General features: G+C 34.7%; 2 protein-coding genes across 5 annotated transcripts; one reads left to right on the top strand and one right to left on the bottom strand.

The window, feature by feature from the left end:
- Positions 1–50: 50 nt before the first annotated feature.
- On the bottom strand, positions 51–1,894 carry LOC116177083 (solute carrier family 2, facilitated glucose transporter member 2-like). Of its 2 annotated transcripts, XM_031495950.1 has the most exons (3): positions 1,629–1,894; positions 700–1,487; positions 51–652 (listed from the first exon to the last, which is right to left on the bottom strand). In XM_031495950.1, the coding sequence occupies exons 1-3, from the start codon at positions 1,774–1,776 to the stop codon at positions 629–631; spliced, it is 960 nt and encodes a 319-aa protein (XP_031351810.1). In that variant the 5' UTR covers positions 1,777–1,894; the 3' UTR covers positions 51–628. The 2 variants fall into 2 exon arrangements, with proteins under 2 accessions (XP_031351810.1, XP_031351809.1); XM_031495949.1 differs by having other exon boundaries at positions 51–1,487.
- A 286-nt stretch (positions 1,895–2,180) lies between these two features.
- LOC116175963 lies at positions 2,181–6,606 on the top strand. 3 transcript variants are annotated; one of them, XM_031494359.1, is made up of 7 exons: positions 2,181–2,301; positions 2,367–2,445; positions 4,852–5,041; positions 5,099–5,215; positions 5,605–5,730; positions 5,859–6,029; positions 6,172–6,606. In XM_031494359.1, the coding sequence occupies exons 3-7, from the start codon at positions 4,852–4,854 to the stop codon at positions 6,408–6,410; spliced, it is 843 nt and encodes a 280-aa protein (XP_031350219.1). In that variant the 5' UTR covers positions 2,181–2,301; positions 2,367–2,445; the 3' UTR covers positions 6,411–6,606. The 3 variants fall into 3 exon arrangements, with proteins under 3 accessions (XP_031350219.1, XP_031350218.1, XP_031350220.1); XM_031494358.1 differs by having other exon boundaries at positions 2,187–2,445; XM_031494360.1 differs by lacking the exons at positions 2,181–2,301; positions 2,367–2,445 and adding an exon at positions 2,546–4,785.
- Positions 6,607–14,821: the final 8,215 nt, after the last annotated feature.

Here is a 14,821-nt window from a genome sequence, read left to right as displayed (position 1 = left end):
GCTCTGATCGGATCAGCTGGGTTTTCCAACTCGACTTCCCACCTCTCGTTTACACTGCATACAATATTACTGTTTTTGAGTACCTACTAGAAGTTTTAAAAATGAAGTTTTTATTACATAAAAAAAAGTTTCACAGTAGATAATACAAGCAGATGATTAAACATTGCTATTTAAATAGAAAAGAATATGTTTCCTATTACCTCTGCTACCTACTGGGTTTCCGCCCAGTTCCATTTGCAACTGTGCCAAATTTTTTCCCTTTGGCTCGATAATACAATAATAGCAGTACATAGTTCCTATAAGCGATGCAATTCCTAATACAAAATATGGAATATAATGGAGTTCACACGCGTATAAAATAATAAAATACTTTGTAACTACACATACACAAAGCCAGTGCAAAGAATATATCACAAGTTTAGCCACCCTATGTAACTGACGGGGTACATAATCATATACAAGAAGATCTGCGCAGATACTGTATCCTACTTCATAGGCGACCACTAGCATATTTTCTAAAATCACTTGGACGTAAGAATTCTTCAAGAAAAGAGCGTTTCTGTATTTCCGGTGTAGAAAAAGCATATGAAATGCCTGCATCATTAAAGCTATACTAGTGAGAGTGCTGCTAATTAATAGTGACCGCCGTATTCTAAAATTGAAAAAAATATGGAAGCAATTTCCAAAAAAGTTACTTACTATCAAATTGATTGCGAAAATTAGGTTGTCTGCGAAAATGCTAAACACTATGACGGATTTTTCATAGTAGGGCAATCTGTAGATGATGTGCACGTGGTAACCTGAACAAACTCGAAAAAAGTTCAGAATGACGATGACCAAAATCGCTTTCATTATAGATTTCGATAAAAACATGTACGTAAATGTGTTTTTGGATTCTTCGTAATCAGCTCGAATTAGGAGTAGTGTGGTGTACACATTTTCCGGTCCCTGGTACCATTGTATAGATTCTCTACATTGATTTTCGCTCTTATCGTATAAAAATCGGGGACTTTCCGGTAAAAACAAAAGAAGCAATGCGTTTGCAAGAGGAATTGCGAGACACGTCATCGCCAATAAAAAATTGCCGTAGGCGTTTCGAACTAAATACGCAATAAGAAAGCCAACCATTCGTGATGTGCGGAAAATGATTAAAGCATACTTCAAATTTGTCCTGTGCACGGCATTTACGAGAAGATTTTCTGCGTTAGTGAAATAAACTATGCTACATATCCCGATGAAAAAGTTGCATAACACTGTTCCTTTTGCAACTCCGATGTAGGATAGCATATAGAACGGTGTGTCTATTAGCATAGTCTTTTTCGGTCCCAACGTTTTGACCATGTAAAAGGAAAAGCTTAATCCAACAGAGCACCCCAAGGGAATTAGAGACCATGCCCAAGTTTGTTCAGGACAGCTTTCTTTCGGTACGTTAGATTGAGACATAGGCCATCCTAATGATGTTCCAAAAGATATTGCCGAAATGCATGCTGTAAGAAAATATTAAATTAAGTGCATGCCAATAGATAACTCGTGAATTAGACAAATAAATCGAATTTTTGAATTCTGTCAGTTCAGTTGACCTTATTAATATTAACATGGTCACGTTTTGGAAATATGTTCCTACCTACCTGTGAGTACGACATACGACTGAACTATTAATTTGCTAATGTTTCTTTGCTTGCTCTTCTTTAACAACTCTTCTTCGGTCATTGAGTATGGATTTATATGCAATTCGGAAGAAGTATCCAAATCGTCCAACTCATCAGTACTTTCCATGTTTTGAAGAAGTTTTGACTTCTGACTTCTGTCAGTACACTTGCGACTATATTGTCAAAGTGTAGGTACTTAGTTGGAACCCTATATTTTATATTCAAAGGTTGGAACTATACCTACACCACAGTATATCTTATATACTGTGCGTACACTATAAAAAACAAGAACCCAATAAACACGAATATAAATCGTACATCGCATATACATATTTTTCGTGTAAATAATGCTACGTAAGATGGAATATGTAAAGTACACATATATTCTATGTAATAAAAAGTCATACGCACTATTTACGTCATTTATATATCATTACTCCAACGTTTTATTAGTGTTCTAGCTGCCTACGTTGCTTGTATGTTGTTGGCATGACATTTATACAATGTTATTATTATAATGTATATTTTATGTTAGGCATCCTGCTTACTATTTACATAATAATCTGTCGTATGATGATACATCCTGTATACATAAAATGATAACGCCTTAGACGTATAGCCGTATAGGTTATGGTAGCTACTATAACTTAAGGTATTATACCTTACTATAACTTATAAAGTGTGCGTGTTTGAACGTTTTGTTTGTTCACTTTACAGGCTGTGCATTTGACTAGAACTAAGGTGTTTTATATAGTTATTCACGGTGGACATCTAATATTATTAAGGAGACTATAAGGTAAGTGATATTTATAGAAATCCATTTGTAGTAGTAGGGGTTTCCCTCTTTTTCCCAATAGCCATTCAGCACTATTCTTTTGAGTGGCAAAATTTTGCTTTTCATCATCCAGTAGATGAATATTAATCAAGGACGTTAAAAATTAACGTCCTTGATATTAATAGTTATCGTGAATATGAATAATAAGCGTAAAATTAAAAACTTTTATGAGTTGTCTAAACGCCAACAAAGGCGTAGAATATTGGCGAGTCATAATTTAAATAATCAATTAAGACGGGCTGAAACCTGAAACTGTTAGTAACAATCAGTGCAATGTTTCTCTGGAAAATGAAAGTAATATACAGTCGTCATCCACAACTACATCACTTCAAAAGGACAACCAGAATTTGTTCGATTGCGCATCGTCACCATTCGCAACATGTTACAGTTCGTCATCCGTCTCTGATACTGATACATCTTATCAATGTCTTCCTACAAACGATAAACCTGAAGTTAACTTTGATAGTGATCTGCGTGATTTAATTATAAAACATAATGTTACTCATCGATTTGTTAATGATTTATTAATACTATTACGTAATAATGGGCACCCTTCTTTACCCAGTGATGTGCGGACATTCATGAAAACACCTGTTAATACCTCGAATATGATTTGCACTGTAGCTGGTGGAGAGTATATACACTTTGGGTTAAGAAAAATGTTAATTGATTCATTATCATATCATAACTATACATGTGCGGTTGTTAGCCTTAACTTTAATATTGATGGACTACCTATTTCTAAAAGTTCAAATGCACAGTTATGGCCAATCCAAGGAGCGATTCATGTAAAGGACACTTATATAGAACCGTTCATTATAGGTTTGTTTTATGGTATGAAAAAGCCATCAGATGCAAATGAATTTTTGAAACCTTTCTGTATCGAAGCCAAGGATCTTCTAGAAAATGGATTATTTCTGAATAATAATAAAATATTAGTTAAGATAAATGCTTTCATATGCGATGCCCCTGCTAGAGCATTTATCACTGGTACAAAAAATCACAATGGATATTTTGGGTGTTCTAAATGCACCACAGAAGGAACTTTTATAGACAATAGAGTTACATTTCCCGAATTAGACGCAACCTTACGTACAGATTCCTCATTTCAGCAAAATCTACAAGAAGAACATCACAAATCAAATACTATCCTTAGTACTTTGAACGTAGGGATGGTAACTCAACTACTGCTTGACTATATGCATCTTGTTTGCCTAGGAGTAATGAAGAGACTTCTCCAGTTCTGGATAAATGGTAAAAAAGATTTGAGATTGAATGATACTTCAAAAGAAATAATGAACAAAAAATATGTGTCATACAGGAAGTTGATAACGTCTGAATTTAGCAGAATGCCAAGAAGTTTATTGGAGATTGATCGTTGGAAGGCTACAGAACTACGTTTTTTTTTGATTTATGGTGGTGTAGTTGTGTTGAAGTGTTGAAGGATATATTGAGGAAAACATATTATGAACATTTCTTATGCTTAAGTATTGCCATTCGAATTTTGTGTAGTGGGCAGTTAATTGAACAATATATGGAGTATGCTGAAAAACTGTTGTTGTACTTCGTAAAGCAATATTCAACTTTATATGGAGAGTGCTTTATGTCGTATAATGTTCATAATTTAATTCATGTTTGTGACGATGTTAGGAAATTAGGTGCTCTTGATAATTATAGTGCATTTAAATTTGAAAACTATATGGGAAATATTAAAAATAAAATCAAGACTGGTTCTAATCCACTTCAGCAAATTTTTAATCGCATTATGGAAAGTAATAACCGAGGTGATAAGGTACTACAACCCATTAAAGCATCGATTATTGTTTACCCTAAAGTTGTTACAAAAAAAGATCAAATCCACTCACTAGAATTTAAAACTTTTAAATTAACATGCAAAGAACCAAACAATTGCTGTTTGTTGGAAAATGGAAATGTAGCATTAATTCATAATTTTTTTAAAAAAAACGGGCTCATTTTTGCCTTAATGCATAAGTGTACATTACGTAAAGATTTTTTTGCAGTTCCATGTGAGTCATCTAATTTTGATATATATGATCTCCTCACAGACAAGGATAATATAGAAGTTTTAGAAATACCCATAACAAACATAAAACAGAAGTGCATAATCCTAAAAACAATTAAAGATGAAAATGTAGTGCTTCCCATTTTGCATGTTGATTAACAATGTAGTGAATTTAGAAAACTAAACAAAATGTGTTAATATAAATGAACAAAATATAATGATTCAATAAAACAGCAAAACCTTCAATTCAGGAAAAATGCATCACATCTGAAATAATTGTAAATGAAGACATATACTTATTTAGAATTTATGTTTCATTATGTTATTGTATTTTTATTTTTTAGATGGCTTTTGCAGTAGTACGATTTCTGGATGAGGTGGATTCTTACTCGGAAATTCCAGTATCCTGGATTTCAGACGACAAATTATACTGTTATTGGCCTAGCCATAAAAACTGTGGACAATTAATGGCAAAAGGTGTGATACCAGATGATTCATGGGGCTGCGAAAGAATAGGTATAGAAGGATATTATGGTATGTTATAGCTCTCAATACAAATTGTTTTGTTAAGTAATCTTATTCTTCACATAGATACTTTGGAGAAAGCCAGGAAAATGGCCAATGACCCAAATTATACATCACATGATGAAGAACGCAAGAGATGTCCCAAGCCTTCAAAATGGGTCAACATTAACACCAGCGATGAGGGTACACTATATTTCTAATGTATATTTATGTTTTAAATGTTGCAATAGGCAGGTAGAGGTAATTACCAGGTTTTATTTTTTTTTGGAACAACATTTTGCCCAATATCTGCAATTGTTTTTTTCAAACAGAATTAGGTGACTTCAATATCAGTCAATCAATTCCACAGACAATGACTAAGTACCTACTTTCTCAATAATAAACTTGCATATTGCAATTTGCTTATTGCTTATCGTCTCAGTGTGAGAGCTGCCTCAGAGTTATTAGATTGAAAAAGCACTTGTCATTGTCTGTGGAACTGACTGACTCTGATATCTAAGTCACCAAATTCTTACGTTGGAAGAAAAACTTTGAAATGCTTTGTAAGTTCTGTAGTGACATTTTTGCTTTAGATGAGAATGAAGGCATCATTGATGAGCCACCACAATTACCAATAAAAACCAAAACAAAAATTAAAGACAAAAGGTTGACACCTGCTTCCCAACAACATACCTCACAGCATACAGATCAAATATCAAGTAAGTTTTAAAAATAGTACCTAGTCCATAAATTACATAGAATCACCAAATAAAATAGTCTTGATTTATATTATTCATATTTTATATGAACTGCGTGTGTTGAATCGCTACACAAATACTCTTTGTAGATGTTACAACATATGAAATTCGGGATGGCCTTTTGACCCAAATCGAAAGCGAACCAACGGTAACTGATCTTTTGCAAACAGAGAATCTCCAAAACATACCTTCGCCCGAAGGAAATAATGAACATTCCCCTAATCTTGATGCAGATGAGGATGAAGTTAATATAACCATAGGTAAAAATAATTAATAATTAGCAAACTTGAAGTTGGGATGTCTTTTAGAAATTTTATTAAAATACCTATACCAATATATGTATGTCTATTAGTCAGAATTGTAAAAGTGTTTATTTGTAATTAACAAATGTTTTTATTTTAGAAAAAATGAACAAATTAATATTAGAGAATAACTATTACCTCAAACAAATTCATAAAAGGCTGTGCAATTTAGATTCTATTAAGAAAATGGAACCCACAAGCACAGTGACTGAAGCTCTTGCTAAAAAGTTCCCACTCACCAGTCTTGAACAACTTGTAGAATATGAAAAAGAATGTAGTTCTACGAAGGATATACAGGGTGAATCAGAGCACCCGTCCCAGGCTTTTATCTTGGAATAGAGACGCCTTAGAGTTTTAGGAAAAAAATTTTCATTACCAAAGCCTACCTGAAGAATTTAATGGTAGTAGTCTCTATTTCCGGAATTAACCGGAAGTAGGCGTAACAGCACTCAACTTCAGAATTTCAAATGGAACCCTAGGTCTTGTGTGGTATCGTTGGATAGGTATTTTGAAAACAAACAACTTTTGTAGGAAACATTTTTTTTTGTAAAAAGAGTTATTTACGAAATAAAATTAATAAATATGTTATTTACGAAATAAAAATAAATAAATAAAAAAGCTGACTTAAAACCAAATGATTCCTGCTGTTCCCGGCTACTGCGATTTAATTCAAGTGTTTTTGTTTGAAAAGGTAAGACAGATATTGTTTTGTGTAAATAGCAACGTAGTTTTTTGTCATTATTACGACAGGTAATAGTAACTTTACACCTGCATTTTAATGTTAAATTTACATTATTTGTTTAAATTTTTCTTCCATACACACATGTGCAAAGGGTTTTTTATTGTAACAACATGGTATTTTCAAACCGCGAAGGTTTCGATATGCTGATGGTGTTGGGTGAGTGTCGTCAAAATTATAGAGCAGCTGAGAGATTATACGCTGAGCGATACCCTCAGCGACCCGTTCAGTCGAGGAAAGTGTTTCAACGCCTCGCTGATCGAGTTAAGATGACTGGTGAGGTACAACCGAAACACAATAAGAATCGGCGCATCGGACGGTATGTACAGGATGAAAGAGCGCCTGATATCCTTGCCGCTGTTGCTCTGGACCCACACGTTTCAACCAGGAGACTTGCAATCGACGCTGGGATGAGTCAAATGACAGCTTGGAGGATTTTAAATGGCAACAAATTATATCCATATCATGTTAATTTACATCAGGCACTTGGAGGACAAGATTTTCAGAGACGGTTAGATTTTTGCGAATGGTTATTGAACCAAAACCAAAACTTCCATCACAAAATTCTCTGGACCGATGAAGCAACGTTTAAAAGCAGTGGCGATGTTAATATTCACAACGCTCACTATTGGTCTCGTGAAAACCCGCATTGGCTACGTGAAGTGGATAACCAGAATGTTTGGAGTCTTAATACCTGGTGCGGCATTTTAGGAGGCCGAATTATTGGTCCGCATTTCTTTGACGGCCATTTAAACGGGGCCGTGTACAACGATTTTCTGGAGAACATCCTCTATGACCTTCTAGACAACGTCCCAATTGCAATACGTGCAGAGATGTGGCTGCAACAAGACGGTTGCCCAGCACATTTTTCGAGAGTATCTCGCCAAACTGCCAATCGTCTCTTTCCTAATCGCTGGATGGGAAGAGGAGGTCCGTTTCCTTGGCCAGCTCGTTCCCCTGACCTGACACCACTTGACTTCTTCCTCTGGGGACGAGTCAAAGATATTGTTTATCAACAGCGCCCAACCACGAGGGAGAATATGAAGGAAAGAATTCGAAACGCATGCCGTTTGCTCAATGAAAATGAGGTGCTTAGGGCAGTCGACAACGTCCGACTTCGGCTACAAAACTGCATCAATCAAAATGGAAGACATTTTGAACATATTAATTAATATTTATTTCGTAAATAACACTTTTTACAAAAAAAAATGTTTCCTACAAAAGTTGTTTGTTTTCAAAATACCTATCCAACGATACCACACAAGACCTAGGGTTCCATTTGAAATTCTGAAGTTGAGTGCTGTTACGCCTACTTCCGGTTAATTCCGGAAATAGAGACTACTACCATTAAATTCTTCAGGTAGGCTTTGGTAATGAAAATTTTTTTCCTAAAACTCTAAGGCGTCTCTATTCCAAGATAAAAGCCTGGGACGGGTGCTCTGATTCACCCTGTACATACAGCGTTGGTAAGATATAAAATATTTTTAAGACCATTGGCTCTACAGGCAACTTTTATTTTAGAGACATTATATTAAAAAAATTGGTGGCAAGGGGCCGAAAGACAATGTTCATCGTTGTTTAAGGACTATTTATTCAAATGAGCTGGCAAAATGTTGTTCATGGTTAGGCTTTAGAGGCAATTTCAAAATAAAAGGCACTCTAGTAATGAATACCATTCAGGGTAAGGTTTAAACATACCTTTTCTTTTTTTTAGTTTGTACCTGTTTCAGAAATTATATTACACGAGTTCAGTACAATGACTGATGCCGGATTTGAGACTATCGTAAGCGAATGGTTTCGGTTGGCGGCGTCAAGACTGAAATCAAAACCATTACCTAGCTCTTAATACCGATAATACAGATACATTTACTTTTCGTTTATTGCAAATTTTAAGGATACATATTTATTTTTCTAATGATTGTTATATATCGTTATAATCTACTAATAAACCCATCACATTAATCAATCAAGATCTTCATTGTGACCTTAAAGACCGTTTTGCATTTTAAAGATTGCAACGACTGACATGTGGTTGTAAAAGCATGGTAGGTAATTGTATGTTATTAACATTGGGTAACTATGTTGTTCATTTGCATTATAGAAGCGCGATATATGATCTGAACTGTGCATGATCTGTTTGCCTAAACCGATATAAATGAAAATTGGTTACCCAATGCTTATCAAATGGGGGCACCTGAGCTATTTATATAGGTACGACATAGTAACTGCACAGCCTCTATAATGAAAGCTAGTAAAGCTCTGGAATGGACGGATCATGTAGCTTCTATGTAAATAGAAAATATAGAAATTATATATGAAAGAAGTATGTAGTCTGATATCTGAAGGATATAATATATACAGAAGATGAATGTATGGCATATATTAATTTTTATGTATATACTACAGAATATATTTGACGTAGAATCATTACATAGAATTTACATACAATGGAGGAAAAAAAATGCTGACATTAATACGAAATATATATCCTAAATCTCCTTCAAATTTATGTAATTGTGTATGACTTTACATATATGCTATACATATTTTAGATGTAATATTGTTCATTGGGAAGGAATGAAGAAATTCTAACGGGAATTATACATTGTCAATGGTTTATATTCAACGGTCAATCTAAAATATCTTCTAAAAAAACGTTACAAAGCGAAAGAAAAATACAAACATTCGACCCAAGAAACTCCCCTAAAGCGCTGCTTCATTTGATTAATTACAAGTCCTGTTATATTTATATTTTATAATTGAGAAATATTTCCACTGTTTCTGATCTTCTGCTTGGATTCTACGTCTCAAATCGTCTCGAATGTCTCACGCTATATTGTCAGTCAGAGTTGACAAAGATAATATTATTTTTTGGTACAATAATTTCTTTCAAAGAAACAGAAGTTGAAGTAAGAACCTTGAAAGGTTCCACTCTGTATATATACCTACAACTTACGACGATACATACATTTTTGAGAGTGTTGAGCAATCATGCAATTTGTAGGTGGGAAAAAGCTGCCTGCGCCACCTAAAAAGCACGAACAGGGATTACGTTGGGCATCTTGTCTTGAATGGCGATAGTGAACGCGTCGCTCCATAAATGTTTGTTGTTATTTTGTGTTATTTAATGCAGGTAGTAATTTTTGCATTTCTTTAGATCGTATTTGTGGTTTGTATGCCGCATTTTATATTTTTTTGAGAGTTTCAATCTTTGTTGTTGAAATTTACTTGATTTAACCGCAATGCAGAATGACATGATAAATACCGTTATGCTATTGTTTGTAATTGTTTACGTTTTTGGTATAATGCTTGCTTAATTTATGTTTATTGATGTTGATTACTTGATCTTGTCCGTGAAGTAACATTCATATAAAACTTAATCATTTTATTTTAATATGTGGAAATTACCGATTCGTTTGATGTATGTACTGACTTGTTGTTTGTAACTAGCAATTTTCTCCGTGAATGAAGAGTCACGGGGGTGGTAAAAACTGTAGTCAAAATTGAAGTACGACACCTAATTCCGTGATTGTCTTCGACATCCAACTGTAGGCTCGAAACCCCGAAACCAGGGGCGGGCTACCCATCTTGCAGGAGCGGGAATACGCTAATCAAAGCTCTTCAGTTTAGAATCTATGTGCGACAAAGGAGTGGCGATTCAATAATTTCCACATATCTGTTTTTAGTTAAATTTGCCTACAAGGTCATGTAATTTTCCATCTTGCTTTTAACAAAAGGACTTTATTGCACCAAAGTTGAGTCACATCCTGTACTCTTAACCCTTTCTCAGAATTTAGATACCTGCTCCTACCTGACCCATTGTTCCCATAAACTTGCTTTTAACCTTGAGTAGGTGTAACCAACATTGTATATATGCATTTACTATCTTTGTTAACACTGCCACAGATATACGTATATCTGTGCTACTGCTTTTTTTTACAAACTATTTTGTTAATTAGCTTTTGGACTGTATTAATCAAACTGCGAGGTTTTTCTTACGTCGTACTCTTTTTACCCTTAGCAGTTAGTTTTGCGAGAGCACGACACCTTTTGGCTATGCTTGCTTTGTTTATATTAATGTACACCAACTAAATTACCTGGCTTTCACAATGTTAATAATTACGATCAATATTAAACAAACTTTTCACAATTTCAGTGTTTTATTTAACGTTCCTTCCCTACTGTGTTTCGGTTCAAAAGCGTTGTCTACAACTAACGTAAGGGGGCTCTGCCTTAGATGTTTTATCACGTGCCACTTTTCAAATTTAAACGGGATCTTGTTTAGTTTTGGAGGGAATAGTCATTCGGCTGGCCATTTTTAAACGTTACCGGGTTGGTTTTTTTTTCGGCTTCTTGTAGTGTAAAGTAGTGTATCACTATAAGGTTGTCGGTGCACCTGCCCATCATAGTATATCAAGGCATCAGCCGTACCCCACCCTTCGACTTTATAGGTGTGTCTGAATTCCTGGGTCGACCCGTCAGATGTTCGAGATAGATTGCTCCGTTCTGAAACATTTTTAACCAAGATGGACAGTGGACCTGTAGGTGTGGATTAAGATGTATTTTTTGACAGGTGAACGTGTAGGGGTGTAGCTACCATAAGGTCAGGTCACTTGACAGTTACGAAAACTGACAGTTTTTACCTCATCCATGTTACCAAGTCCACTTGGTAAGTCACCTGCGACATGTAGAATTGAAAGTTGCACCTGTATGTGTGTACCTACCTTTATATAATATATAATTTTTACACGCCTAATTGTTCATTGGTTACTGTCTTTTGTTACTACCAATCCCAGATGGATTGGCAGCTCACTACGCTACGTACATTCGGCACTTTTCCATCCCAAGGTTTGGTCAGAAAGGCAATATGAGATGTCCATTAAAAAGGATGTAATTTGAGCAATACTTCAGCAATCTTGACCCCAACAGTAATTAAAGAACAACAACCCATACAAACTGTGGATATGTAGAAATGACATATTTCGTTGACCGCAATCATCCAGATAAATTTCATCACAACCAAAATTTGTTTGGGAAGACAATTCAGAACCTTGACATTTTTGACAACTTTAAAATTCCCACATTTTACTTATTTATGCGAAAAAATCGAAAAATCTTAAATTTAAACCTAATATGCTCTCTTTACACGCCTTGATATAAACAAGCACGCGTTACGTCGAGGGAGTGGAGAGTAGTGGATCGGGAGGAGTCAGGAGGATCCTAAATTAGCAACATTTAGTTGTGCTGATGGACTACACTTTCTGGGACAAGGTGGGTTATCTTCAGAGTCATAGGGGAAATGATGATCGATGAAGATGACAAGACAGTCCCAGTGGGAGCATGAACGAAAGGAAGCTAGTGCTTGGATCCGCATATCTCCCAAATGGCCAACCAGGCTTGCCAGCCACCCACCAAGGAATTTAAACATTAATAATATAGCTTTATTGGGTGCTGCAGCAGTTGACAAATACGATTAGGTAGTAATTTAAATTTAAATATTAAGGAAGATGCACATATATGCAATAGGCTGCAACCCCAAAGGCGAAGTTCGTTTGAAGAGCAATACTCTTATGAGATCATGGTGTGGTAAAAAGGGGGAAAACATCGTCGGATGTGATGAAAATGCTCACTACGTCGTATGGGGCAGTACTGATACCAAGAAGAGGCCACGACCCCCATTAAAATAGTACGTAAGGATCACAAATAGCCAATATGGACGCATGCGACATAGGTGTAAACTGGCATGTGTCGTAAGATATCTCTCTCCTCTCTCTGATCATACATTCAATATTAAATCATAAAATTAAATCAATATTAATCATAAAAGTATGGCAGCTTGAGGAAACCGACCGACCCCATATACAGGGAATGTTTTTAATGTATACATATGGGCCACTGTACACTTAAAAAAAACCCATGTTAATGCATGGAATAGATGACTATAGGCAACCAACATTACACGTGTCAAACGAGTTTTTTAAATTAAATTCTTTCTCCCTTCAATATTAAGTCCCTACTCGAGACTCCCTTGCGTTTTACAATAAGCACAAAATTAATTAAATACGCGTTCGTGATGACGTAGTTACAAAAAACATTTAACTTTTGAATACGGGGAGAATTTCATTGCGTGTAGTTGACTGCCTAAAGCCATTTATTCCATGCAATGACATGGGGTTATTTAAAACATACCTAGGGCATATGCATACATTTAAGAAAAATTCCCTGTATAAGGTGTCCCTGAAGAAAATATTTGTGGACTGTTTTTCGAAGGTAAAAAGTCCTGTAGAGATCGAAAGTTTGGAGAATAATCTCTGAACAATTATGATAGAAGCTTTTGAAACCAGCTGCTCGATGAAAAGACAGAGAACCATACAGAAAGTGCTAATGCTGGCATGAAAGAATCAGTTGGATGCCAGCGGAGACTGTTTAATAACATGGCAAAAAGAACATGTGGGTGGAATACATGTTTTAGTTCACTTTCAGTGTACAATAAGCTGTATGCAGTCCCGGAGGGCATTGATATGACGCCCGAAGCAGCAATACTCCAGAATCTTTTCAGATGAACATGAAGGGGTGATTAAATAAATACGTTAAATTAAATAAATTGTACCCTACAGCTCGGAGGGGGTTTTGTTTGGTACAATATTAAACCAGAAGGTAGCAGTGTAGAAAGCAGGAGTAAAATACCCTAGAAATCTTAAAATTTTGTTTAACAAGGTTAATCAAAGGAAATCGTGAGATCGAGTTTTTGAGTCTGAACCTGTAAATATTCATATTAAACCTATAATCCTTAAAACAGAAGCGTGCAATCACAAAGAACATTGCTAATTAAAGATCCAACTTATTTATAAGATATTTATTTCAAAATTTTGTGGAAGTCCAGTAGCCCTACATTCGATTTATTCGTATGCTGATTCTAGCTGGTTTAGAAGGGCACAATGCATAATAACATTCGGCGTAAAATGTTTAGGTTGACCATTAATAAAAGATTTCCATTGGAATGTTTCTGATAATTTTCTGAGAAGAATTCTAAACGAACATTGATATGCACTGTGCGATAGCATCTGTCAAAAGTATCACTGTTAAAATTATTCACAAAATGTCACTAATTTACTAAAAACTCTACTTTATACGAAAACAGAACTATACCGCGCACTGTCACCTCACTTGTTTGTGTTTTAGCTTAATTTAACTGGCATCACTTCATACCATTTCTTTAAAACAAAAGTTTCGTTTCCATTTCTATAACATCATAGTTTATTTACCTAAAAGAATTTTTAACATAAAATTATAGGCGATTATGTATGCAATCATACACTTTAGCAATTATTTTCTAAATGAACAATTTTTACAATCGATTATTATAATCTTAAATTGTAATCAAATATTTCTTTATAAAATTTGTATTCACAATGGCTGCAAAAACCTGTAAAAATTACCACAACGAAATAAATGTTTCATTTTTTAAAAAGTACCTTACTTAAGTAAACTCTATCATTGAAGAATTTTACATGTTGATGGATTGAAAACTATGAAGCGCATTTGTATGGAGGGCATGAAAAATTCTTCACTCTCATTAATATTCTCTAAATTAAAAAAAAGACAAAAATTTCATAAAGAAATTGTTTAATTACTGAAGAACGGTACGAAATGACCATTTTGTCGAACCCGCGCTTCAAAATTGTTCAACTTGCTTATGAAATTTCTTGTGAACAATGAATACAGAAAAAGCGTGAATGCCATTTATACGAACGTAAATGAACATTTTTTATATTGTAATCTCTTTGTACAGTGAACGTTTTTATTTTCAAATCACATCCATTTCGCAAAAGGAAAAATGAGGGAGCGTTTTGTTACAAAAAAATTACTCATATTTACCTATATAATATATACAGCCCTATAAAATAAAAATGAAGACAATAATCGTACGCGCATACTATGTGCAAAAAAATTGATAAATACATGTACAAAACTTTCGCGATTTGAAAATAAAATGAAGAAGCAATTACAA

Source organism: Photinus pyralis, unplaced genomic scaffold (assembly GCF_008802855.1).
Source record: "Photinus pyralis isolate 1611_PpyrPB1 unplaced genomic scaffold, Ppyr1.3 Ppyr1.4_LG7, whole genome shotgun sequence".
Lineage (NCBI taxonomy): Eukaryota > Metazoa > Arthropoda > Insecta > Coleoptera > Lampyridae > Photinus > Photinus pyralis.
The sequence above is the reverse complement of the archived record's forward strand: the minus strand, read 5'-3'. Positions and strand labels throughout refer to the sequence as shown.

Coding starts and splice junctions, on each gene's coding strand:
- LOC116177083 (XM_031495949.1), bottom strand. CDS start 1,776: ATGGAAAGTACTGATGAGTTGGACGATTTGGATACTTCTTCCGAATTG. Junction 1,488..1,628: donor GTCGTATGTCGTACTCACAG/GTAGGTAGGAAC, acceptor ATTTTCTTACAG/CATGCATTTCGGCAATATCT.
- LOC116175963 (XM_031494359.1), top strand. CDS start 4,852: ATGGCTTTTGCAGTAGTACGATTTCTGGATGAGGTGGATTCTTACTCG. Junction 5,042..5,098: donor AGGTATAGAAGGATATTATG/GTATGTTATAGC, acceptor TTCTTCACATAG/ATACTTTGGAGAAAGCCAGG. Junction 6,030..6,171: donor TGAAGTTAATATAACCATAG/GTAAAAATAATT, acceptor TTTTTATTTTAG/AAAAAATGAACAAATTAATA.